This window comes from Acinonyx jubatus, chromosome B3, assembly GCF_027475565.1.
Source record: "Acinonyx jubatus isolate Ajub_Pintada_27869175 chromosome B3, VMU_Ajub_asm_v1.0, whole genome shotgun sequence".
NCBI lineage: Eukaryota > Metazoa > Chordata > Mammalia > Carnivora > Felidae > Acinonyx > Acinonyx jubatus.
This window is the reverse complement of record NC_069386.1, coordinates 107,458,997-107,485,612: the sequence shown is the minus strand read 5'-3', so window position 1 is coordinate 107,485,612 and position 26,616 is coordinate 107,458,997. Positions and strand designations below refer to the sequence as shown.

The following is a 26,616-nucleotide window of genomic DNA, read 5'->3' as shown; positions in this document are numbered from 1 at the left end:
ATCCTTTGACTACTGGCCACTGACCTCACCTTTTAAAGCATTAAGAAAACTCATGATAGATGAATGGATAAAGAAGATGTCATATATATATATATATATATATATATATATATATACATACATATACACACACACACACACACACACACACACATCCATACATACAATTGAATATTACTCAGTCATAAGAAGAATATCTTGTCATTCGTGACAACATGGATGGACCTAGAGGGTATTATGCTAAGTGAAATAAGTCAGATAGAGAAAGACTAGTGCCATACGATTTCACTTATATGTGGAAGCTAATAAAACAGATGAACAAACATAAAGTGGGAGATACAGGCTTCCAGTTATGGAATGAATAAGTCATGGGGATAAAAGGTATAGCATAGGGAATACAGTCAATTGTCTTGTAATAGTGTTGTATAGTGACAGGCGGTAGCTACACTTGTGGTGAACATGGCATCATGTACAGATTTGTCCAGTCACTATGTTGTATACCTGAAACCAATGTAATGTTGTGTGTCAACTACACTTCAATTAAAAAAGAAAATAATAGCAACCAAAGATACTAAGATTTTTAAATAAACACAATGGGCATAGCGTATCAGAGAAGCATAAAATCTCCACAGCGGACTATGGAATAAATATTGCAACAAGCAATAATAAAGAGAACTCATGAAAATATGTCTTTCCTAAGAGATGATAGGATGTAGAATCTCACTGTTTCCCCATCCTTAGATGGGGTTGGGGGAAAACGCCATTGTGAATGTGGGTTGGGGTGATTCCTGATTAATCACTTAGCCAAATGGGTAAGACTCACTACTTGAAAGATAGAGGCATTTATATAATTATTATGACTACAGAAATCACATTTTGTTTATTATTTCTTCTCAATGCTTTATGAGAAACATGGTAATCTGATTTAATGTTAAACCAACTATGGTTTACTGTTTGGATATGGACTGTGCCATGGAGAGCTGCCCATGGGGGGGTCAACTATGTGTCAGCTGTCAGCTCCATATTCTGGCAAACTTCCTTGAGGGAAGTGGCACTAAGAAATAGACTGTGTTTATTTTCTTTCTTTCCCACTCTCCAGGTACCCTAATTCACCTTCCTCCCTTGTGCTGTTGTCTAAATCTTCCTTGGGATTATTGTATCAGCAAAGTGTAGTTTTGGGAGAGTAAGACAGCTTTTCCTATCTTGGATTTAAATTTAATAAGCCCTTGTGAAAATTAATCTTTTCAAGTATCAGAAGGGAAGAAAGTATGCCTGAATGCCCAAGAATGTAAGAATTTACTTGAGATTTTCAGTTAGGATTCTCTAGTCGAAGATGATTTGATGAAACCCACAGCGTGGGGGCGGCTTTACCAAGGAAAATAAAACGCAGGTCTAGAAGGGACCCCAGAAAGTTGTTTTCACGTGATCCACTGCTTTAGGCATGTCAGTGTCCAAACCCCCAAGTACCATGAGTCTGTTCTCTTTATGAAGAAATCTTCATATATGTATATTTCATTACTCCCATCCTCATTGTAGTCTCTTATGAACCAAACCGACTAACATCAATCTAAATTGAGTTACTCTATGGGACATTTTGTGTTGTTTACTCTTCCCTGAAAGGTGGAAACTGACCACAGTTAGGGAAAACACAGTCTAGTATGTCAGATGTTACAGGACAAAGAAGTTGGATCAAGTCTCTCTCCCACATCAACAAAAACAACAAGAGCAAAAGCTACTGACATTTACTCAACACTGTTAAATATATTGACACATTGGCTCAGTTAATCTTCATATGTCCTAGATGAAGTAAGTCCCATTATATCTTCATTTTACACGTAAAGAAACTACAGACTAAGGGCACCTGGGTGGCTCAGTTGGTTGAGGGTCTGACTCTTGGTTTCAGCTCAGGTCATGATCTCATGTTTCGTGAGATTGACCCCACACTGGGCTGTGTGCTGATAGCACAGAGACTACTTGGGATTCTCTCTCTCCTTCTCTCTCTCTGTCCCCTTCCCCACTCACACATACATGTTCTCTCTCTCTCTCTCTCTCTCTCTCTCAAAATAAATAAATAAAATTTAATGGGGCATGTGGATGGCTCAGTTGGTTAAGTGTCCAACTCTTGATCTCAGCTCAAGTCTTGATCTCAGTGTCATGAGTTCAAGCCCTACTTTGGGCTGCATGCTGGATGTGAAGCCTACTTAAAAACAAAAAAACAAAAAAACAAAATCAACTCCCCTCCCACCCCCAAACCACTACAAACTAGAGAGTTAAATGACTTGACCGAAATCAAAATTACCAGTGAATGACAGAACTGTGTGTCTAATTTAGGTATGTCTGATAAAAAGCATCTTCTTCTTCTTCTTCTTCTTCTTCTTCTTCTTCTTCTTCCTCTTCTCCTTTTTTTTTTAAAGATTTTATTTTTAAGTCACCTCTACACCCAACATGGGGCATGAACCCACAACCCTGAGATCAAGAGTAGCATGCTTCACTGACCAAGTCAGACAGGTGCTCCAAAAGCACATCTTCTTGACTATTCTACGTACGTATGCATCCATTCCTAACATGGCTATGCAAGATAATTATATGATAAAAGTTTGCAAAAGCATGGCTAGTTCTTTGCCCATATAGCCAGGAAAAATGACAGCTCAAGCATGGCATGTTATAAAGACAGTGATTTTGATTTATTTGACTAGCTGTTAATGTCACCCAGCAAGATGGTTGGGTTCACTGAATTATGCAACCGGTCAATTTTCTGTGCTTTTTCATAAACATGCTCTAATATCCACTATAAAGGACCCATAAAATCACAGGAAAAAGGTAGAGTGGATACAAATAATTTTGGGAATTAAGGAAGAGCCAACATATAAAAACAATTACAAAGCAACATATCCTTGTGGGGTGCCTGGGTGGCTCAATCGGTTAAGCATCCAACTTCGGCTCAGGTCATGATCACAGTTCGTGGGTTTGAGCCCCGCATCGGGCTCTGTGCTGACAACTAAGAGCCAAGAGCCTGCTTTGAATTCTGTGTCTCCCATTCTCTCTTCCCATTCCCCATTCACACACACACACACACACACACACACACACGCGCGCTATCTCTCTCTCAAAAAGAAATAAAACATCAAAAAACAAAAAAACCCCATACTATTGTAAATGTTCATTCATTCATTCAGAAGATATTTATTGAGTGCCAAGCATTCTTCTAAATGCTAGAAGTATGGCCCCTCATCTTACTAGACAAATGATATAAGAATGTGATGTGTGAGTGCACACATATGTGCGTGCAGTATTCTAGGTGGTTATAAATGCAAGGTAAGTGGAGAGTAGTTCATTATTATACAGTGTGATTGAGAAAGACCTTGCTGATAAAATAACATTTGAGTGGATTCCTGAGGGAAGTGAGCAAGCCAGTCACATGGTTATTGGGGCACAAGGACCAGACAGGGGGAACAGCAAGAACAATATCTCTAAAGGGGAAATGTGCATTCAAGGAATAGCAAAGAGACCAGAATGGATGGATGTGAGAGAATAAAGCTTTTTTTTTGGAAAATACCTCTAATATTTTTCTCTCATCCAAGTGCATCATCCTATACCTCCCATAAGATGTTAAATAATAATGGTAATATGGGAATGTTTGCCTTAATCCTGACGTCAGTGGAAATATTTTTCACCTTTCCCTATTAAGCATGATGATGGCTTTTAGACTAAGATAGATATATAAACAAAATCCCTGTGTGTTTGAGTTGCCTATTGCTGCATAAGAAGACACACCAAAATTTAGAGACTTAAAATAATAATCACTTTATTATCTCATGCTTCTATGACTTAACTGGGCTTGGTTGGTCAGTTTTTCTGCTTTATCATACCTCAGCTTGCCTGGAGGCTTGACTAGGTTGGAGCTACCAAGGTGGCTCATGCACATGTGTATCAGTTGGTGCTACATTGTAAGGAGGCTCAGCTAGAGCTATTGACCAGAGTGCCTTAGTTCTTCTTTTTTCCATATAGCTTGGGCTTCACTGCATTGACAATTGGTTTCTATGAGGAAGGAAATCCTAGGCTCCAATGTGTTAGAAAATCAATGTCTCTTCATGGCTTTGGGCAAGGCAGTCACAGGTCTAGCTGAGATATGTGGGCTGGGGAATAAACTCTACCTCATGATGGTGGAGTGACATATTTATAGAAAGAGGGGAGGAATTGGCAATGGTTTTCTTTGGAGGCTATCACACCATCAATTCCCTATTTTGCTGTTGTTATTAAATCAAATTTTAATATTAATTTTTATAATGCTTTGTCAATCTTTGTGAAGATGACTATACTGTTCTTCTCCTTAGACCTATTAATATGATGAATTTTATGAATAGATTTTCTAATATTGAAGTGTCCTTAAATACTTGGAATAAATATCTTTTGCACATGGCTTTATCCGTATGATTCTTCATGACTAGCTTCCACAATCTGAACGAGGTCTATGGAGGCTTGTAAAACCCTCAGTTTCTTTTCTTTTCTGCACGCACTCCTTTACATACATGGTATATCATTTTTTCTCTTCTACATGTGTCTCTCACCTTAAAAAGTGTATTTTTGTTTGTGGTTTTTGAGACCGGTCACCACTGGGCTCTATCTCCTCAACTTCTTTCCCCCTCCTTCCTTTTTTCTTCAGTGAATTCTGCTGTTTGGGGCACCCTTTTAAAAATATTTTGGAATTTATGTCCTAGCTTTACTGGAAATATAGTTTATATTTTTGTTTACCATTTTTTTCCTTTTGGATGGTTTTCAGGAAGAGGAGAAAACTAGCATCATGGTCATGTCAGAAGCCCCAATATGTAAATATAAAACTTTTACAGAATATACAAATATTAAATTGATTTTCCCAAGCTCTCAATAGGCATTTTAGAGTTAAAATTGAGAAGTTAAAGATGTCATTATTTGTGAAAACAGGGATGAGATTATTACAAGTTAATTGTTTGTCTTCCTTTCTTTGGTAGCAAATACAACCCTCTTGTGGAAAGCTAGAGGCAACTTCTATTGCTTCCATAGAAAATTTCTCTCCACCATCAACTTCCAACTGTATCTTAATTAGGTGTAAAAGTGGTAACAATTGTTTAAGTGATAGTTGGATGCAGTTGGGGAAAATGCCTTTCCTTGAAGATCGGCCTCCATCACTTCCCAAATTGTGATGGGTTGAGGGTGTGAGGAACAATCCTGGGAGCTGGCAAGAGGCTCCAGGATGGGGGTACAGGAAAACGGTGAGCCTTAGCTTAGAAGTGAGAGAATTCTAGGAAATCAAGAAAGAAACTAACACAATCTTCCAAACAGCCAAATTCTGGATCTACCCTAGTAGGGACTAATTGTATTTATTAAGTACTCTGTGCATTTGGTATAAAGTAGGCCTGGATCCTTCACTAGGCAATAGGTTGTTTGAGGTATATTATCAAGAGTAAACAGCACAATTACAATTATGTCTTTAGAATAGAGTGTTTTAATATCCAAATGTTCTTATTGTGAGTCTTTTTAAGATCGTAAAAATGGATTTACATTCTTGATTAGAAACGATTCTTCTGGTAATACAGCTGGGTGATCTGGGCCGTGGAGACCCTCTCTCAGCCCCTCCTCACACCTGCTGCTGAGATAATGCCAACAGTCTTGAGGCATTTCCACCCATAAAAGGAACAGGCAGGCTGTATGTACAAGTTACAGTACGTGAAGCATTTATCTCCGGTTCTGAGCCCTATTTCTGGCACTCACACACCCATATTGCTTATGAATGTGTGAAGGAACAAATCAGGATTAACTGCGTTCTTAGAGATGCAGTGCTGGGGATAGAAGACGTATTTGCTTTTATGCTATTGCTGTACTTTGTGGCTAGTGACATTTTATGTCATTCTACACTTGTGGTGCATTTAATAAATAAAGTGATTTATTACTAGTAGGAAACAGTAACATTTGATAGTGTTTTCCAACACACAAAATATGTTCATGTGCATTATACAATTTGTGATTTCTTGGGGATGTTTGGCTAATATAGATTAGTTGCCTCGGGACCACTACAATGCTGTGTTATTAAGAAGACAGGTTACTTCCTAGACACCTGGTTTTCAATGCAAAATTATGTGTTAGAGAGAGTTATGGTGGTAATAAATTTGCTCAACAAGCTATCTTTAGCGGCTTTCCTGGTGGAATGAAATTGGACTATGAAATGGGACTATAGACATTTTTAAAGAGTTTTAAGTATAATACCATCTTTTCTTTCTTTTTGAAAAATGTTTCTTTTTGGTAGAGAGGATGTGTGCATGTGTGCACGTATGAGAGTGCGGGGGAGGGGCAGAGAGAGAGGGAGACACAGAATCTGAAGCAGGCTCCAGGCTCCGAGCTGTCAGCACAGAGCCTGATGCAGGGCTTGAACTCACGAACCATGAGATCATGACCTGGGCTGAAGTTTGATGCTTGACCAACTGAGCCAGCTAGCTGTCCCTAATACCATCTTTTCTTAAAAACAAACATATTGAAGCTATCTTGTCAGGATGAACCATAATCTGGAAAAACAGAGTTACCTATGTAATGGCAATACATAAGGAATATGTTAATATATATCCTTCTGTCTTTCTTCTACCAAGAGAGTTGGGGTTTCTCTCCCTTTGTCTTCTACATCTGTTTCTGTCTCTGTCTCTGTCTGTCTGTCTCTCTCTCTCTCTCTCTCACACACACACACACAGACACGCAGATTATCAACAATGAGTTGGATTGCACTTATTTCAGTCTTCCAGAGATGTCCATGAAGTTCAAGGTTGGAATGCTCATATTGAAAACATTGCTGCCAGCCTTCAGTTGATAAAATTGGTATGAAAGTTAGCCTCTATGACTAATTCACAAGTTTCTCATGGAATTGCAGACAGTAACCTCCCTGGGAGGAAAACACTGATTTGTGGGTGATAGAATGAAGCTTTTGGGCAATAATCAACTCACTGAATGTGCTCCCCCATTCTGTGCACCTCTGTGGATCACCTAGGATGATGGTAGAATAGGGCATTTGATAAAAATGTCATGTGTAAATGCAGAACTTGGATGGAAATGAGAGAAAAGACATCCGTAACTCCAAGGAAGGGCATCTGTCGATGCTGGGAGTTCACTGCAGAGAGATGTGGTGGGGATCTAGAGACAGGCAGAACCATAAGATCTCTTTCTTAGACTAAGAGGTCCTACTCTAGCAATAGTCTGCATGATTGATCACAATTTCCTATTTTTCCACTGTATGCAGCAGTATGGCTAACACTTGGAGGTGCCTCCAACATCTTCACAAATGGCTTTCAGCTCTGAATTCCAGGAGAAGCAAATTTAAGGTCCATTTATCTGCCCCTGAGCCCCAAATTTTGTTCTTACTCATTCTTGGCACTGATCGTCAACAATGATAGGTGAGCTTAGAGCAGGAGGGGCTACTCCGTGTCCTTCCTTCTCTCCTCCCTAGCTCCTTTTTTCTTGTTCTCCAGATACACAGAGGTGAGGAGAGCAAGAAATAAAACCCGTTTTGAAGAACATGCATTCCTCCGCCTTTGTTCTCTTGACCTTCAGACCCAACACAATACCAGGCTGCTCCCATTATGAAGGGGGTCCATTCACACCCAAATCATCTCAGATCCTTTGAAGGGGGAGATGCCAAAACCACTGTGGAAATTGTACAGCAATGTCATTTTTAAACCTGTCTAGTCTAACTCCTTCATTTACGTTTTAAGACAATCATCTTGGGTGTCCGTGGAGACATGTGAAGCACTTCTCATCAGTAGGGCATCCACTGTGTTCCTCACCCTGGAAAAGGTGCTACCTCCTTTCTTTGGTGTTAGAAATATAATTAGCATTTATAAGCCAGTGCCTACTATACGCCCAAATGTGATGGAGGAAAGAGCCTTGCTTATTAGGAGAAGCAACTTGGCAGAGGGGAGAAAAGCAGCTATTTTAAGGAGGGTATTCACAGCACCGAGAGACAGCAGAGATGGACGAGGAAAGCTTCAGGGATTTTACTGCTTCAAGAGACCAAGCACAACAATATAGATACTTAGAGATAGGCGTAAGGCTAGATTCTTTAGTAAAAAAAATCCACTTCTGCCTTTTGAATGCCTACATCTTTGGTCCTTGAGGGACAGTGTGCATGAAGGAGGAAGGAGTTTGGCAGCCTTTTGTAATTCAGGACACACTTGGATGTTTTCTGAGAACATGTGGTTCTCATGAAAAGAGCCTACTCTGATTTAACGGAATAGAACTCCAGCCCCTACTTTCAAACAGCACGTTCCCTGGGGAGTGGGCTGGAGTTACCCAGTCAGAGACTCCAGGGACCAGGCATTCCTGTGCTTGTCTTCATCCCTAGAATACAAGAAATATTATATTTCTGAGACTTGATGTTCAAATGAGAGAAAAGCAGGAATTTGGGGAGTAACAGGGGAGGATCACCATCTGTCCTGAAGAAAGGATCCCAGTGGATCTTAGTGGAAAAAGTACCAAGAATTTGGGGCTGAAAGAACCCTGTCCTGGGAGAATTATGGAGAAAAATTTTGCTCAATTTTCTCTTTCCAAAGATTGGACAGACATTGCTCAGGGGCAGACTTGCATTATTCCTTCTGAATCGCTGATTCATTCACCGAGGCAGAAATATGCAGTTTTTTCTGAGTTCTTTTACATCACGCTATAATTACCATAACTGAATTTCTATGATTCTCACATATACCATTAAAGTATTTCTAAAGTCTTTTTTTCCCTAATAAAGGACTAAATTTAAATAGTATTAGCATGAAATTTGGCAGCTTGTCAAGTTCATATACCACTGCCTTTCTCTTAGAAGATGTACATTCCCTTTCATGTAGAAGTCACTGTATGGAGGTTCCGCAGAGGGGGAGGAAACCTTCATGCACATACCAAAGAAAAGTTTGAAATCCTTTAAAGAAGAAGTAGGAGGGGCACCTGAGTGGCTCAGTCAGTTAAGCGTCTGACTTAGGCTCAGGTCACGATCTCATGGTTCGTGGGTTCAAGCCCTGCATTGGGCTCTGTGCTGACAGCTTAGAGCCTGGAGCCTGCTTCAGATTCTGTGTCTTCCTCTTTCTCTGCCCCTCCCCCCTCTCTTCCTCTCTCTCTTAAAAATAAACATTAAGAAATTTTTTAAAAAGTAGAAGAACATGGGAAGACTAAATAAGAACGAAAACAATTTTCCTGAGGCTCTTTCTTGAGAATGTCATATATCTTTCAACAGCAGATTATTGATTTTAAGAACCTTGAAAAGAAAAAAAAATGTGCATTAAACCCTCCGAAGTCACCATTTTCAGATACTTTGCTTAAAGGTTGTAGGGTGTCCACTTACAAAGAAATAGAAAAATAGTAACAACTTTTAACGGACAAATAGATCACTCTGCGGGCTGATCCTTCTCACCCTCAATATGCTTTATTTGGTGCTTTTTCTCTGGGCTCTGAGTTAATTGTAGGGTTTGTGGGAGTAAGCAGACATTGGCTGAAAATTGGAGCTAAGTGTCACTGTCAGTAGAATAGAAACTCTTTTCTTCCTGTCACAGGGAACAGGCATTGAAACTGTTCACGAGGTGGTAAAAGATGGAAAAGCTGAGGCAGTGATGTCATCAGAAAGGAAAACCACGGAGAGTTTACTAGCTCCTTGTGACACTGAAAGCAAACAAAATGGGTTCTCAAATGTTGTGTAGATGCTTTGAAAGTCATGTTTCTGTTTGTTTCTGAGTTCCTTCACTCCTTCACCACAGTAAGATCTAACACTTGGACATCTAACCCTTGAAAGCTTGGAAATCATTTGAGGACCCACATACAGAACTAGGCGTGATGTGAAGTGATTTCTTTTCCTGTGTAGATTACTATAGTTAAGGTTAGTTGATGATGCAGTAGGGTCCGAAATAACTCATGATCTCTTGTAAGTATTCCAGGACTCCTATAGCTTAGAGCCTAAGATTCTCCCAGGATCCAGAAAAATCCACTGAGTGCTAGACTACCCTGGAATAGGATGTCTTTTGTGAAACTGAAATTCAATCTATAGTAATTGCTGAGGTTGCCAAATAGGATGTCTGGCTAAAGAAGCTTTTAATGTGTTAACTGGTAGGAACTAAATGAAGCATAAAAGTCATTCAAGATGATTTGTAGTCTATTACATACTAAATCCTAGTAAGACTAGTGGATCTATTACAAGGAGAGGGTATTCAGTACTGTAAAACACAGTGATCTCTGGTAACCACAGGGAACCAAAGGTCTCCTGTAATACCAAAACATGTTTAAACCTATGGAGCCGAGATTAATTTGGGGATTTGAAGAAATCTGGTATTTTGAAACTCTTAACACAATATTATAATGCAGATAAACCTGGGAATAACTTAATAGAGGTTTATTAAAATGCTGGGAGAGAAATGTAGTACTCTCATATTGGTGACTTCAGTCCTTTACGTTAGTCCGATTGACCTAACTTCATTTAAATAACAGGTGAAAAAGGAAACAAGATAGAAGACCTTGAAAAGATTTAGTTTAGACTTTTATATCCTGTTAGGACTGTACCTAACTATTTTGGTGAGATCTCCATTCCTACCAAACCATTACAAAAGCTACTGTGTGTCAGCTGTGGATTTGAAATGCAAGTCATTCGCGATTGATGTAACTGAATTTGTGAGAAGCTACCCATGAAAAATGGGGAAATACAAGGTCAGGTCTTTCTGAAAGGAGCTGGAAAGAGCTGGGTGTATTATATGAAAATTTCCTCCACTTTCAAATACATTAAGAGCCATCATTCTGAGGATGATACTACTAAGGATTTTTCCATCTTTGCTGAGCTTGAGTGAAAGTAGCTTCGATCTGCTGCCTGATGGATTCAGTTTATCTAAAAGGAAGGACTTGATAGGGAGAATTATTAAGAGGATAAATGAACGGAATGAATAGCATTAAACCTCTACAGTAAAGTTTGTGCCTAATATTGACACTTAAGATTTAACATTAATCCTCTCTTTTGGAAAGTTCGGTTAAAAACACATTTACTGTTGAACATTCTTAAGGTTCGTATTTACCAGCTTGAACTATGGCAAGTGTCATGCAAAATTCATTTTGGTTGAGGAAAGAAGCATGTAGGGCTCACAGTACATGTGTATCCAACATGAGCAGAAAGGAATCTTGGGGGGGGGGGGAGAGAGAGAGAGAAAGAGAGAGAGAGAGAGAGAGGCCATAGCCAGTTTTCTTCTAATAACTCTCACTTTGACAAGTATAAAATGCCTCATTATTTTTTTAAAGGTCTATTTACTTATTTTGGGAAAGACAGAGTGCACACATGAGCAGGGAAGGGGCAGAGAGAGAGGGAGAGAGAGAATCCCAAGCAGGCTCCGTGTTGTCAGTGCAGAGCCCAATGTGGGCTGTGAGATCATGAACTGTGAGATCATTAAAAAGCCTCATTATTAATATATACGAACATGTTCATTGAATTTCTTGCAAGCATATCAGCTGAAAATTAGTATACTTTCTAGCTACTGAATGATTACATTTTATAAGTATCAATCATAATTCCTAGGAGTTTTACACCTGTTATACATTTAGGAGATGATCAACTCACTGTTTTTCCTCATAACTAATCTCCTATCTGAAAAGAAAGTTAAACAGCACATACTTTAAGGAATTAAGTTTTTCTTTTTGCCTCTAGTACATAACATCCTGAAAAACAGAGATAAAACGGAAATGCTTTATATAAATAGGAAAACAACTTTTTGCCTAGTTAAATCACTCAGAACTCACAAGATTGAAATTTGACTAGAACAAAGTCTTTTGGATTTTTTTTCCCCAAGAAAAATAAAATTGCTTTATAAGTTCTAAATGAAGCCAATACAACATTTCTGAATGTGTGTTTATGATGCTTAGGATACATCCTTTTAAGATCTGAGAGGATCAAATTTCAACACAGAAAATTATCCTGACTATTCACACAGAATGCTAACCTTAGTGTAAGTGCACTGTGAGACTCTCAGGTGTCATTCATTCACTCATTCATTCAAGCAATCATTCAGTAGACATTTCTGAGTGTCTATTGTGTCCTAGGCTCATTCCCCAGCATTGAGACATAGAGTAAACACGACAGAAGGAAGCTTGCCGTTGTGAAGTGCACATTCTAGAGGGAGACAAGAAATGGACAATTAAATAAATGAGATAGTAACTACAGAGGAAATAAGTAGGTCTCGAAAGGAAGCCCAATTGAATCAGAGTGGTTTGGCCTCACTGAAGAGATAACCTTCGAGCTGATAGGTTGGAATCCTTTCTGCCAGGTGAAAGGAGACTTTCACTACCTAGAGATGATGTGAGGCCCAAAGAAGATAGCAAAATAACACAGGGCTTGCTTGGCACATATTACATACTTAGCTGAATAGCATTAGTGAATTGCTGTTTTTATTAATCAACTGTAGACATGATTGCACAAGGATTTGGAGGCAATTTTGCTCCCTATGTTGCATTCTGCTCAGGCCTCACAGAACATCGTTTCTCCCCTGTTGGCGAGGAGAATCTCATTCTGAGGCTTGGCTTACGAATGTGTATTAAAACAGCTGGAGAAACTCCAAAGGAAGACTTGGTCCCCACTAGCAGCACTGTTTGTCAACTGGTTGACCCAGGAAGGGTGCCTGAGCCCCAGTTCTGAAATTTCTGCCTCTCCCATAATTGACACGCTATCTCTTTCAGGAACCAGATTCTAGCCCAAGAAGTAGCCTTTCTGGACTCTCAGTGATTGCAGTTTAGGAGGTTTTCCATTTTTGTTTTTTCTCCTTTTTCCCAAATGTAGGTCAAAGCATGAAGAGCAGAAGGATTGGCCAAGGGGAAACAGATGTTTATGTTCATTTCATAATCGTAGGGCTGGGTGGATATGGAAGAACAATAAATAGTGTCCAAGACATGCAGAGCTGCACCAAAAACCACCCCAAGGGTCCCAGGCTCCTTCCTGTTTTTCAAGACCCCTTTGCTTCTTCCCACGAGAGGAGGTGTTCTCTAATTTTCCCTCGATGAGGCCACTGAACGTCTTCCAGGCTGATGGTTGTTTTACAGACAGCAGGCTCTACGAACAGAGGTTCACGGTTGTGGGGCCACGTCAGTCACAGCCCAGGCTTTTCTCCCAGCAGCTGGCGCTGGGGCGCCTCAGTTTGCTTAGTCAGCCCCCTTTCTGCTGTTTTACAATTTCTACTCATCTCCGTTCTGAGCTCGGAGGCTCCCCTCACCCCAGCCCTCTCCCATCAGCCCTTCTGATTCTCAGCCTTGTACGTTCTCTTTCTTCCAGGGTCTCTCCAAGCCCCAGCCTGAATTCTGAGGGCATATCTTTGATGAGAACACTCTAGTCCTCATTTAGGCATTTGCTACTTGTTTCTGAGAGGCTCTAAGGGCCTCTTCTGTTTTACACAATTTTCCCTGTTAGAAACTCCCAAGTCAAGAAATTATATATGTGGATATCTGTTTTTAAGTTGCTTTTTAATGATTGATGTATTATCATGGAGTTATTCCTCTTAAACTGGATTTATAGGCATCTTTACAGTATAAAGAAAGGTTTTCTGAACTTGCTAAATTACATTAGATTGAACTACATGAACTTAGGAAATCCGAAAGATTTTGAACTGTAAAATGGCAGTTTAATAGAGTCCATCTAATAAGAAACACTTAGGATGCTTGTTGAAATTTATATCGACAGCTCTTTCTCTCAGTGGGTCTCATACAGCAGACTAAAACTATGGCATGGACTAAAGAATCTGCATTTTCAACAAGCAGGTTTTTCCGATGAGCAGGTACGTTTGGGAAATACAGGTATGTCATCTGTAGCTGAATAAACACCTAATTAAATATGGTGCTTAGGGCAATTCATATTGTTCATGTGGGTCTACTGTATTTAAAAAAATTTTTTTTGAACTTTATTTACTGTTTGGGGGGGAGGGGCAGAGAGAGAGGGAGAGAGAGAGTCCCAAGCAGGCTCTGCACTGTCAGCACAGAGCCTGATGTGGGGCTCGAACCCACAAACCGGTGAGATCATGACCTGAGCTGAAACTGAGAGTCAGACGCTCAACCGACTGAGCCACCCAAGCGCCCCATGTATTTTTTTACTTAAAGTATTTTTTTTTTTTAATTTTGAGAGAGAGAGAGAGAGAGAGAGAGGGCATGCACAAGCAGGGGAGGGGCAGAGAGAGAGGCGGGGAGAGAGAATTCCAAGCAGGCTCCCTGATGTCCACACAGAGCTTGACGCAGGGCTCAAACTCACGAACCATGAGATTGTGACCTGGGTTGAAATGAAATCAAGAGTCAGATGCTTAACTGATTGAGCCCCCCAGGCGCCCGGCCTATTGTAATTGATGCGAGAAATGTCAACTTCGTGATTATGGCAAAGATTACTAAGTGTCCATTAGCATCTGCTCACTTTTTCTTTGGGCATAAAGCTAACCTCTCTCGTAATAATGTGTGGCCGAGGGTTTGGCTTCTCTCCAATGAGATGTGAACAGAAGTGGCGCATTCCACTTGTGGATCTGGCCCACACCGCCACTCCTTGCCTTCACTCCTCCGTATTCTGGGTACCAGCAGAGTCACAAGACAGAAAAAAGTTAATCCTTAATGGCCCATGGAGCAGAACCATTTCATCAACCTGAACACTTGCCCAATCTGTTATCTGAGCAAGACACAGAATTCTCATAGTTTGTATCATTTGATGTTTGGGTCTGTTTGTTATAGCATCCTAGTCTATTGAGTGTGGTGTCATCATTACAAAAACCTAAAATAGTGTGCTGTTGGCTGAGCTGTTAAGTGGCAGGTGGTAAGAAAACAGGATAGGCTGGAAAGACAGAGATCTAAGTTACCCTGTGGCAAAACTGTATTTTTGAAAAACTATTGTCTATGAAGCCTGGAAGGTGAACAGTTCCTACAGAGTTTGTAGCATGTGAAGAAAAAATTGGGAAAAACCAGAACGTTCTTGTATGTTAATTGTTACTGTGTTTAGCAAGGTGTTACAAGAAAGAAAAGAACGGCATTGGTTGTTTTCTTTTAAGCAGAGTTTGATAGAACACAAATATTAATGGACTTACAGAGCCCCTCGAATAAAATCGATTATTTTTGGATTCCACAAATAGAAGATACAATTCAAAAAGGATTTGGGGGCACCTGGGTGGCTCAGTCAGTTGAGTGTCTGACTTTGGCTCAGTTAATGATCTTCTGGTTCATGAGCTCGAGTCCCACATGGGGCTCGCTGCTGTCAGAGTGACATCTGCTTTGGATCCTCTACAGAGGGTGCAAACTTCTTTCACTGCCAGCACAGGGGGTCTTCCCAATGTACACCCCTCCCCCTGCCCCTCCCCTGCTTGCACTCTCTCAAAAATAAACGTTAAAAAAAAAAAAGGATTTGAGCCATAAATGTCCATTTCTCTGTTTAAGCAAGAGAATCAGCTATGTGTCAAAGATCAGGTCCCTTGCATCTAAGCCTGCTGCTTCATATGGCCTCCCAGTAGCTATTGTTAATTTGAGAAAAAAGGGCATTGGCTATCAGAAGCAGACAAATGAAGACTGTTTAAGAATTACGTCTAAGAAAGATATACTTTGGTCTTGGATATGGTTACTGGTACACGGAAATTACCAGAAACCTGGTAAATTTTTGAAAGAGTTGTGTGTCCAAAGAAATGCCAAATGTGGACTAGATATGCTTACAGCTGTGAAACAACACTGAGCCCCCCAAAACTGTACAAGCAAGAAGCAGGCTGTGAAAGTGTTACAGTCCCCAAGAAACACATGCGCCTAAAGGTCTAATTCAGATGTGTATCACAGAGGACAATGGATGAGGAAGAAGAGCCTCCCAGACCTGAGCCAGGAAAAGCGGAGACTGAGGGATGAAGGAATTCCTCCCGGAGAACAGCATCAGGGTCAGTTCAAGAAACTTCTTCCACTGCCAGCACAGGGGGTCTTCCCAATGTTTGCCATCAGGATTCTGTTATTGCTATGTGCCTCCCATTTTTTCCTTTTCTTTTTCCCTTTTTAAAAAATGTTTATTTTTGAGAGAGAGAGAGAGAGAGAGGAGAGAGAGAGACACAGAATCTGAAGCAGGCTCTAGGCTCTGAGCTGTTAGCACAGAGTCCGATGCGGGACTCAAACTCACAAATCGTGAGATCATGACCTGAGCTGAAGTCAGATGCTTAACCGACTGAGCCACCCAGGCACCCCCCCACGCGCTGCCATTTTTTCCTTTTTTGAAGGGGTTTTGAATATTTTGGTTATTTCATCCCTGTTCCACCATTGTTTAAGGGGTGATTGTATAAATGGGACAGATACTGAATTTCCTATTGGACCACAAGGAGCCACATCTCCATCAAATGCAAAGAGCTGTGAAAAAAAAAAAAAGAGTTGTGTATCATCCGCAAACACTGGGCTTTGACCTGGTGCAGTGACAGCGTGGGACTCTGGGCAGTCCTTCTTTGGAAAAGGGCAAGCTTGTTTTACGTGTGGGAAACAGTGTGAAAGGATATTTCGTGGATGGAGAGGCTGATACAAGTGGAGATAGCTGGTTTCTACCGAAATCTCTTCTTTCCGCTCTTGGGCATGTAGGAAAGGCTTCATAGCCCAGCCTCTTTCAGCCTGAAGTGTGACCTGGTGACTAAGTTACAAGGCCTATGGAGTGTGACTGGAAATGATGTCTGTCACTTCCAGTCTTGGCCCAGAAAACTTTCCACTGAGTCTGTCCATGTTCTTTCTCATTAGGCTGGTTGGATGCAGATAGCGATGAGATCCCAAGGGATGGCAGGGTCACAAGATGGATGGAGCCTGGGTGTCTAAAATGACTAAACAGAGGAAAGCAGCCTCACTGACTTGAATTACTTGCCCAGGACCATCACATTAGCAAGAAACATCCTGACACGGTGTTAATCCCTTACATTTTTGGGTTAGCATACCCTAACTAACAGTGGCTTTTAGATTGATGTTATTAGCTACCGAACTCTACACTGCTTGTGTTGTTTGTTTACTGCTTCATGACCTCCACTTCCTCCATTACAAGTTATTCAACTTTGGGAAAATTGGTTAGTGTCTCCATGCCTGGATTTCCTCATCAGTAAAATTGGGAAAATAATACACCTCCCAGGGTCATTGTGAGGAAGCAATAAACTGATGTGTGAAAATATCCCAAATATGCCTGAATCATACCAAAGACTATGGAAGTGCATAGCGACTGTTATTGTTGTTAATACATATACTAGTGGCATTTCAGTTTCATAAATATTACTACCACACTTCTTGTTGGGTCACACATGGCCATAATGAGATTCATGCTCACCCTGGGAATGAAGAGTGCCAGAAATAAAAGCTGTATTTCACAACCAAGACGAAACCGAGCGAATACACAGAAATCAGGTCCTTTTGTTTCATGAAAATTGGACACTTCCAAGAAGCTGGTAGATTTCAGAGCTTTCAGGAACAGTGCCAGGCCACTCTGTGACTCACAGTTGGTCTCTACTGAATTCATGATGGAATTATCCTGACTGCGTTACGGCCAGAGAGTTAACTGTTGGGATTCTGCTGACTCACCTAAGGGGTGCCATGGATTTCTGTATGTGGGGAAGTCAATTTTCAGCATAATATCAGAAGCTGTATCCTTACACCGAGGACAGAGCCTCCATCATAGACCCTTGCAATCTTGTGGTCAGGATTGATGAGGGACACTGTTTCTGTTGATTTTTCTTTCCTGTCCATTCCTGAGAGGCCTTATATTTGTCACCCACCTTCATGCTGCCTTTGTAAAACAGGCTAAGTGTCTCCAAAACATAAACGTCCAATGTGCTGGGCCATCCCTGAGCCAAATTCACTATTTGGCCCACACGAAGTGGGAGAAATGGCAGATTTTGGAAAAGCTATTCCAGAAATAAAATACCGTTTACCTGAAGCCCAACCTCAATGGGTAGGTAGGTAGTAAAATTTATGAAGGGTTTCCTAGCCTGGAAGTGAAGGGAGTGAGGCCAGGCTATGTGAAATGAAATGTCTTGGTCACAGGGAGCCTGTCCGCTGAAGCCTGGACTGGTCTCCCTCCTTGGCTTGTTGCCAGCTAAAACTGGAATGCTGGAGGGCTGGGAATGGCAGATGTGGTGTCCAATGCTGAGGGCATGGTTTTTCTTGGGTCACAGAAACTTAATTTTCTTTATCCCTCTTCTATCTTTTCTTATGCCAAAGAGCATGCGGCTCATAATTGACCATCTCTGCAGCATGCTTTGCCTTTCGGAGTGTAATTTGCACCCTTGAAGCCTCTGAATGTGCTTGCTTTCATAAGCATCTCAGTGTAGACTGCGGGAGGAACTGTCTGTATAATTCCTGCCACTGTGCCTTTGGTGTGGCCTCCAAGGGTCCAGAAAAAGCATCAGCTATACATTACACCACCTCAAAAAGAGACCTTGGGGGGTTGGATATCTATAAGACTTTGTGGGGGTTTTTTCTATGTTTATTTATTTATGTTGACAGAGAGGGAGACAGCACAAGTGAGCACAAGTGGGGGCAGAGAAAGAGAGAGAGAGAGAGAGAGAGAGAGAGAGAGAATCCCAGGCAGACTCTGTGCTGTCAGTGCAGAAACCAGCTTGGGGCTCAATCTCAGGAACTGTGAGATCATAACCTGAGCCGAAATCAAGAGTTGGCTGCTCAACTGACTTAGCCACCCAGGTGCCCCAAGACTTCATGTTTTTGAGCATCACTGCATTTAGAAGGAACAGAGTGAGTGATTCCACTGGTCCATTCATGTCTCCTCTTACACAAACTTCTTTTATATTTTTGTCTAAGGTTAAAATCCTGGTAATTCATTTCATAGTCCCATGAGAGTTGTTTCAGTCTTCCTTTTGGCTTACAGAGAATGAATCTCATCCGTTCTCTAGAGACTCTCAGGTGTCTTCAGAAAAAACAAAAGAGAAACTCCTGAGTAAATATTCACAAATGGGCAGAACTATGTCACAAACCTTTATAGGCCTGGGGCTTTGCTTTCATTCACTTTCTATTATTTTATGTTATTCCTTCCTGCCCCTCTGTGGATTGGACATAGCTTCCCCTCTTGATCTGGCTATTAAGGCCAGGTGGTGATTGAGTCTATCTTGGACTGATCACCATTTAATTTGTGGAAAAATTAGACTGGACTTCCAGCTCTCTGTGAAAACAACTTTCTTTTACATCTTACTCAGCAGATAGAGCAATGAGATTTTCCCTTCTTTCCATAAATCATGTTAATTTCCTGCATAGGTGCCTGGATTTGGAAATAGTGACTTCAAAAATGAGTCTTGAAACACAGGTAGTTTTTGACAAACTCTAGGAGGGGTGGGCGACAGAAGAAAGAGCCACAGACAAAATCAATTCTAAGCCAGAGGATGATGGAAATGGTGAATGAGGTACATGGTGCACAGGCTTCAACCCAATCAGGCTTATTTGACACACCCATGTAGATAAACATACAAACCATGGACATAATCTAACTCAACATACAATCTAACTAAATGCAAAATGGAGGTGTTATCCCTATGTCATATGTTATGTGAAACATCCCTTGATAATAATTTACCAGTGAGGGCGGGGAGGGGGGGGTGGGGAGGGAGGGTGTGGTCTGTTGCAAAACTCAAAGTTCAAGATAAGATAAAGATATGAGGGAAGAAGAAATGTGATTGTTCCATGGTGAGCTGTGAAAGCTCTAAATGTTGTTAGGAATTCTTGAGTCATCCTAGAAGGGAGTAGGAAGCAAGGCCCGGAGATGTTTCTCAGGCTCACTTGTAGAAAGTATGAGTAGTCCTACCTACCTTCATCCCACTGCTCCCAATTTTTAGTCCTAGCCCTTAGTTGAACTTGGGGTTACTCTGAAACATGTTCTGTATATAAGAATTATAAGTCTTGGAGGGAGCCACCCAAAATTTAGGTAGGCTTTGAACTATAATGCATATGGAACAATTTTCAGCTCATCTGCTTCCAAATGAAATGTACACATTGCAGAGTTACATTATTCAACAGCTGTGACAATGGCCGCTTAGGTCAAGAAAACTCAACGCTATGTTACAATTCCAGTAGAGATAAAATGATACTTAAAATATGAACAAAATAGTTCAAAAATAGAATAAATGTAATTAATTTCCAAACATGTTCATTCCTAAAGATCAGACAAGCAGTTTATTCGTTTATTCAACCACGTTTCAATGGGCCAGAAATTACCTAAGCACTGGAGGGACAAAGATGACTAAGACATACTAATTCATTTATGCAATAACTATCTATTGAGAATCTACTGTATGTTGGGCTCTGCTTTAAAAGCTGGAGACAGAGCAGTGAACAAGACAAAGTCCTTGCCCTCATGGAGTTTACATTCCAGTGTGGGATAAAAACGGCAACCAAATAAACGTAAGGGTGATGCCAGGTGGTGTGAAATGTTATGAATAAAGATGTAGCAGGATAAGTGGTTAAAGAGTGACTCTGTGTGTGTGTGTGTGTGTGTGTGTGTGTGTGTGTGTGTATGGTTGTGTGTGAATGTGTTCAATAATGTGGTCAATTGAAGCTGAAGAGGATCTGGGGGAATAGTGTTAGGCTGGGGGAAGGGCAAGTGTGAGGTCTTCAAGGAAAGTGGGATATCGGTGTGTTTGAGGGATGCCAAGATGGCTAGTGTGGCTAGAGCAGAAATACTGAAGAGGAGAGTGTGGCGGTAACAGGGACCAAGTCATGGAGTGCCTTGTAGACCATGATAACTGATGGGGTCTGAGTGTGAAGGGATTGGAGGATTTGGGCCATGGATAGCCCCCGTTCCGGCTGTGTGGGGGGGAACCGACGAGAGGAGGGCAAGTTTGGAAGCAGGGAAGTGAGAGGTGAGCACACTAGCTTAGATGAGAAATGAGGTGAGTTGGACAAGAGTGAAGCAATGTAGGTGGCGAGAACTGATGGCGCTTGAGATGTATTTTGAATGTTGCGCTGATTGGCAGTAGTAACAAAGTAATAACAGTAGTAACAGGGTAATAACAAACGGTTTGAATGGAGAGGGTGGGGGGTATTGTCATAGGATGAAAGGAGTCAAGTGTAATACCAAAGTTTTTGTTCTAAGCAACTGGGTGGAAGGTAGTGGTCGTGTACTTGCACGGGGAAGACTAGGGGAGAAATAGATGGGAGGAGTTAAAGAATTTTCTTTTAACAGCTTGAGAAATTAGATGTTATTATATATTCAAATGGGCAGCTGGATATATGAATCTGAGTCTCAGGGCCAGAGATATAAACTGGGGAGTTGGTGCTATATAAATAATATTCAAAGCTATGAGACTAGATACAACCAACTTACGCATGAGCAAAATAGGGAAGGGAACTGAGGGACCGAACACTGAGGTGTGCCAACATATAATGGGGGGGGGAGGAGATGGGGCAGGCGGCAGAGGAGATGGACAGAGATTTGCCAGGTGAGGGGAATAAAAGCCAGGAGAACCTGTTATCCCAGAAACCAAGCAGAGAGATAGTAATTAGCCATAAAAAAAGCCTCCAAGCCATCCAGTAGATGATGACTGAGAACTGACCGTGGGATTTGGCAAGACACTACCCTCTCTCTCAGGAGCTCAGAGCACGGTGGGAGTGGGAAACACAAGGAAACAGACAAATTGCTCTGCAGGGTTGAAGTCGTTCGTCTTCTACAAAGTAAACACATTTCTGGAGATAGGTTGAAGATGGAACAAGGAGCTCTCCTTATGCAGTCAAGGAAAGATGCCTGGAGGAGACGTACATTTGGGTGGAGGGAAACTAACTAAGATTCAGAAAACGTAAAAAAAAAAATTTTTTTTCTATCTGGTTGTTAACTTTTTTCATAAGGACTCATGCAAAACTGAGATTTCCCCTCCCAATTTAATATCCCGCTACTATTACTTCATGCATATTTGTCAATTATCAATACATGTGATAACTGTATTATAAGACAACACATGCATTTATCACACCCTACTCCATTTGACGAATACCACTAGAATTATAGTTTTCTTTGTTGGAGTCTTCACCTCTTAGTTACATTTTAATTTCCTTTCATAACTGTGTGCAAGTGTAGCAAACTTATTCTTTCTTTTTTTTTTTTTAATAACTTTATTTATTTTTGAGACAGAGAGAGACAGAGCATGAGCAGGGGAGGGGCAGAGAGAGAGGGAGACACAGAATCCGAAGCAGGCTCCAGGCTCCGAGCTGTCAGCACAGAGCCCGACGTGGGGCTCGAACTCACAGACTGTGAGATCATGACCTGAGCTGAAGTTGGACACTCAACCGACTGAGCCACCCAGGCGCCCCAAGAACTTATTCTTAATAATAGTAGCTGCTAGGTACCTAACACTTATCATGTGTGAGGCACTGTTCTAAGAACTTCACATGTTATTATTTATTTTGCCTCACCAACACTCCTAATGCCTTTATGGTCCTTTTTTTGTCCATTTGTGATAATTAAGGCACAGAAAGGTTAAATAACTTGTTCAAGGCCGCACGGCAATGGCAGTGCCCGTGTTGGAAGTGGGCTGTCTGGCTTCAATGCCCGCCATCCTGAGTGGTATGCTTCATACCCTTCTTGTTATATCTCCACTTTCCTGGGATGGGCCACTGTTATGGAAAAATCTTCAAGGGACAGGCTCTCTTTGACTTGAACTGCGTTTTTCTTCTCTTTACTTTTTTTTTGTTTTTTAAGTTTATTTATTTTGAGAGAGAGAGAGAGAGAGAGAGAGAGAGAGGGAGAGAGGGAGAGAGAGAGAACGCACATAACAGAGAAGGGGCAGAGAGGCAGGGAGAGAGAGAGAGAGAAAGAATCCCAATCAGGCTCTGCACTGGCACACGGGACTCGAAGTTACCAACCCTAAGATCATGACCTGAGCCGAAATCAAGAGTTGGACGCTTAACCAGCTAAGCCACCCAGGCGTCCCTTGCACTGCAGTATTTTAAAGACTCGGTAATTCAGTTGCTGCTTGTCCTTTCAGAATGGGCCAGTAGGACCCAGGGACAGGGTACTGGATGCTTTTCCACATGGGGAAGACAGCATTAGTTCTTTGACAATTGACTGAAGGTTTTCATGTAAGGATTTACATTCAATTAGCTCATATATGGGAAGGGCAGTGGTAAAAGGAGCGTGTCTTTATGATGGGGAAGATTTCTTTATGAATGGAAATGTTCCCTTCATTGTGACCCTAGATGTATGAGGCTCATGTCTTCATTTCCTTTATAACCTAACTGAAAGCCTGTGAGATGATTGTGTACCTAGAAAGGTACAGAGTGTAAATCAAAGTAACAGTGTTTGGGAATGTCTACTACGTGCAAAGTATGGCTTTGGGTAAAGTGACAGTGATTTCCTGAGAGGTGAAATCATAGAGTAGCCAAAATCTTTAAGATGCTTCGATGTTCAACTGGGTGTTATACATAGGGGATGAGTCACTGGAATCTACTCCTGAAATCATTGTTGCACTATATGCTAACTAACTTGGATGTAAATTAAAAAAAAAAAAAAAAAGATGCTTTGATGCTCACATAACAGTAAGTATATACACAATTGAAATATAAAATAACTTGGTCCTAGTGGAAACTGGTGGTAGTTCAGCCTTTGCTTGATCTCTAATATTTTTTTTATAAATTGACTTTATCTCTAAAGTTGGTTTTGTCTTCTCTCTTCCTTATACTGGACTGATAATTAGTTCAACCAATAGATGGGGATCAGGATGCATCATTTTCAAAAGCACTTAAGCCTCTCCCTTTAGTGTATTTTGGGCCCTTCCTTTGATCTAAAAGTTGTTGAAATTAGGTACCAGCCAGTTTTTCTTTCCTGGCAGAAAGAGGGTGTCGAATAAAAAACCCTTTGCTAAGAAGTTCACATCTTAGTAACTTACTTAAGTCCCAGACCTCTTAATTTTATTAGTTTCTTTTTTCTCCACATAAAAGTTTTCCTGTTCTCTTTATTCTGTTCTCATTAAAGTGTTCTTCTCTTGGCATAGTCAAGATTAAGGGAATCAGCATGAAAATTTGCTCTAAATTTTTACAAATATAGAAAAACCTTCTGGGAAGTGGATACTATTTTCACTGTGATTCTCTATCTGCTATGTAGTATTGTCATAAATCACGTAAATATAGGCGAAGGGTGGGACTTAGGTGATTGTTTAGCTGTGGAAAAGAAGCTACTTCCTCTAGAAAGAGGATTTCAAATGGCCACATAGCAAAGCCAACATTCACACAGGTTTCCTGTGTCACTTCCCCCCCTGCTGAACCTGACCCAAAGCCAAGGTGAAGGAAGGGAAATTTTCCTCTTGTGAAATCTCAAATCTTTGATAACTCACCAACCTGATCACTCTGTTGAAAAAAGTTGTAAAATTAGGCTACTGTAAACTTGAAGAATTTCATGAACTTGCTTTTGAGAAACAATAAGATTTGTTTTGGAAATTAAGAGAAAAAGAAAACAGAAAAATTGAGATCAGTTATCACATTGACAAATACACCTACAGACTTTAGAACATTAAAAAAAAAAAAAAACACCAAACAGTTAAGTTGTGGCTACAGTAATTTAACTGTCATGCCTTCAAATATTTTGTGTCCGATTTGATCCTTTCTGGATATACTTTAAAATGATTCAAATTTTATTTTTATCTTCATTTTTACTTTAAAAACATATTCATTAAAGATGTTTCTTTTAATTCAAGATACAGATTGCCTAATAGATATTTAAAATCTTTTAATACTCCCCCCATCTATAACCCTAGGAACATAAAAGTACAATAGTACATCACCCAATGAATTCATTAGAAAAATGAGTGTTCTAATGTTTGTTAATCTTACCATTTCATTTATGAAATGGCATGAGGTAAATATATGAAAAGTGGCAAAAATACCTCTCTCACCAGTTGTGTGGTTAGTGGTAACTTTCTTTTTTCAATCAAATCGGACACAAAACATTTTAAGGCATGACAGTTAAAATACTGTAGCCACAACTTCATCGGTTTTGTTTTTTTTTTTGAATGTTCTAAAGTTTGTAGGTGTACTTGTCAGTGTGCTAACTGATCTCAATTTTTCCATTTTCTTACTTTTTCTCTTAATTTCCAAAACAAATCTTGTTTCTCAAAAGCAAGTTCATGAAATTCTTCAAGTTTACAGTAGCCTACGTTTTTCTTTTTTCTTTCTTTCTTTCTTTCTTTCTTTCTTTCTTTCTTTCTTTCTTTCTTTCTTTTGGTGAAAAAGTTGTGTTGCGATTGCACTACATTTTAGAACTTTCACATAAAAAGTTATTAACTCTTCAGGCCAACGTTGAGTAAGATCTCCCGCCCCAAAGCCTGGAGGAGTAGTTCAGGGTTAGTTTCCCAGTGTTACTCATTTGATTGAAGTGGGGAGGAAAGTTTTGGATACGAAGGGATGCACAAAGTGTCCTAAGGGTTGGAGCAAAGCCCTCGGCCGTGGGTTCCGCCCGGCTGTGGGGCCACCGCCGGGCCCGCGCCCATCAGTGCCCCTGGAAATCAAGCAGGCCCCTCTGCGGTTGGGGTGTCGCCGCCCGCATCTTCCCCGCGTGTGCAGGGACAGGCTCCCCCCCCCCCCCCCTTACCTGCATAGTGGTCGAACACAGTGGGCACATATTCCTCTGGGAAGGCGTCGTTGGCGTAGCTCATGAGCAGGCAGGTCTTCCCCACGGCGCCGTCGCCCACCACCACGCACTTCAACATCTTCTTCTCCTCCGTGCTCCTGCAGCCGCAGCCGCTGTCATCTCCCTCCTCGCAGTTCATCCTGGCGGCTCCAGCTGCTGTGACCCTGCAGCTGCTGTTCCTTCTCCTGCCTCTCCCAGAGCCCATGGAGCGCGGGAAGCGAGTGGCAGGCTCCAGATCACGCTGCCTTCCTTAGGTTGCCTTGGATTCCACAGACCTGTCCCAGGCGGCTGGCACCTGCCCTCGTGCTTACCATACTGGCCAAGAAAGGTGGCGCACGTTGGGGAGAACGATTAAAAGCACGTGTCCCCTTTCCCTACAGTTTGAGTTAAGAAACCCTCATTTTCTCTGAATTCTAGGGGCTTCCTGGCAGTCTAGAAATTTCAACAGCCCGAGGGTTTCGCTGTGCTCTTCCAGACGGCTTCAGTTCTGCTAATCTACCCCCCCCCCCCTTTTCCACTTTACATCTAACATGGAGGAAAGCTGGGCTTTTTAATGGAGTTTTCCCCTTGCTTCCTCCAGCTTGCGGAGTATCAGGAAATCATGGGTTTCCTGCTGCATTCCATATTAGGCTCAGTGGGCTGGGGAAGGCTGCAACAATGGGAGCTCTGTGTGTGTGTGTTTGTACTTGCGGGGAACGCGGCCAGGGCATGGAGCGGGGAAAACACTAGGGGTCCCACTGCAGACTCAAGCTGTCAGACTTCCTGTTTCATCTGCTGCTGGGGAGGCTGTTTGCCTGGGGCTGGCTGGGAAGAAGCTGACGAAAGATGGAAACTGGAGAGCGCTGTCTGCCACAGAAACAGAGGGAATGGTTTAAGTGAGCAGAGAGAACCACACCAGCCGTTGTGGGATAACATATGACATCATCCCTCACTGAGTCACCAGTGAAAAGCTCTGCAAATTAAAAATGGACAGTTCTTCACGTACCTACAGGAGAAACCTCAAGCATTTCATCCCGGCGACAGAGAAG

The 26,616-nt window shown here is 41.3% G+C and overlaps 1 protein-coding gene across 1 annotated transcript in view; it reads right to left on the bottom strand.

The window, feature by feature from the left end:
* RHOJ (ras homolog family member J) overlaps positions 1–26,352 on the bottom strand; it is an 87,764-nt gene extending 61,412 nt beyond the window's left edge. The window contains exon 1 of the mRNA XM_027065871.2: positions 25,550–26,352. Coding sequence (XP_026921672.1) covers positions 25,550–25,793 — 244 coding nt within the window. The 5' untranslated portion in view covers positions 25,794–26,352. The remainder of the gene's footprint in view (positions 1–25,549) is intronic.
* Between the last annotated feature and the right edge of the window lie 264 nt (positions 26,353–26,616).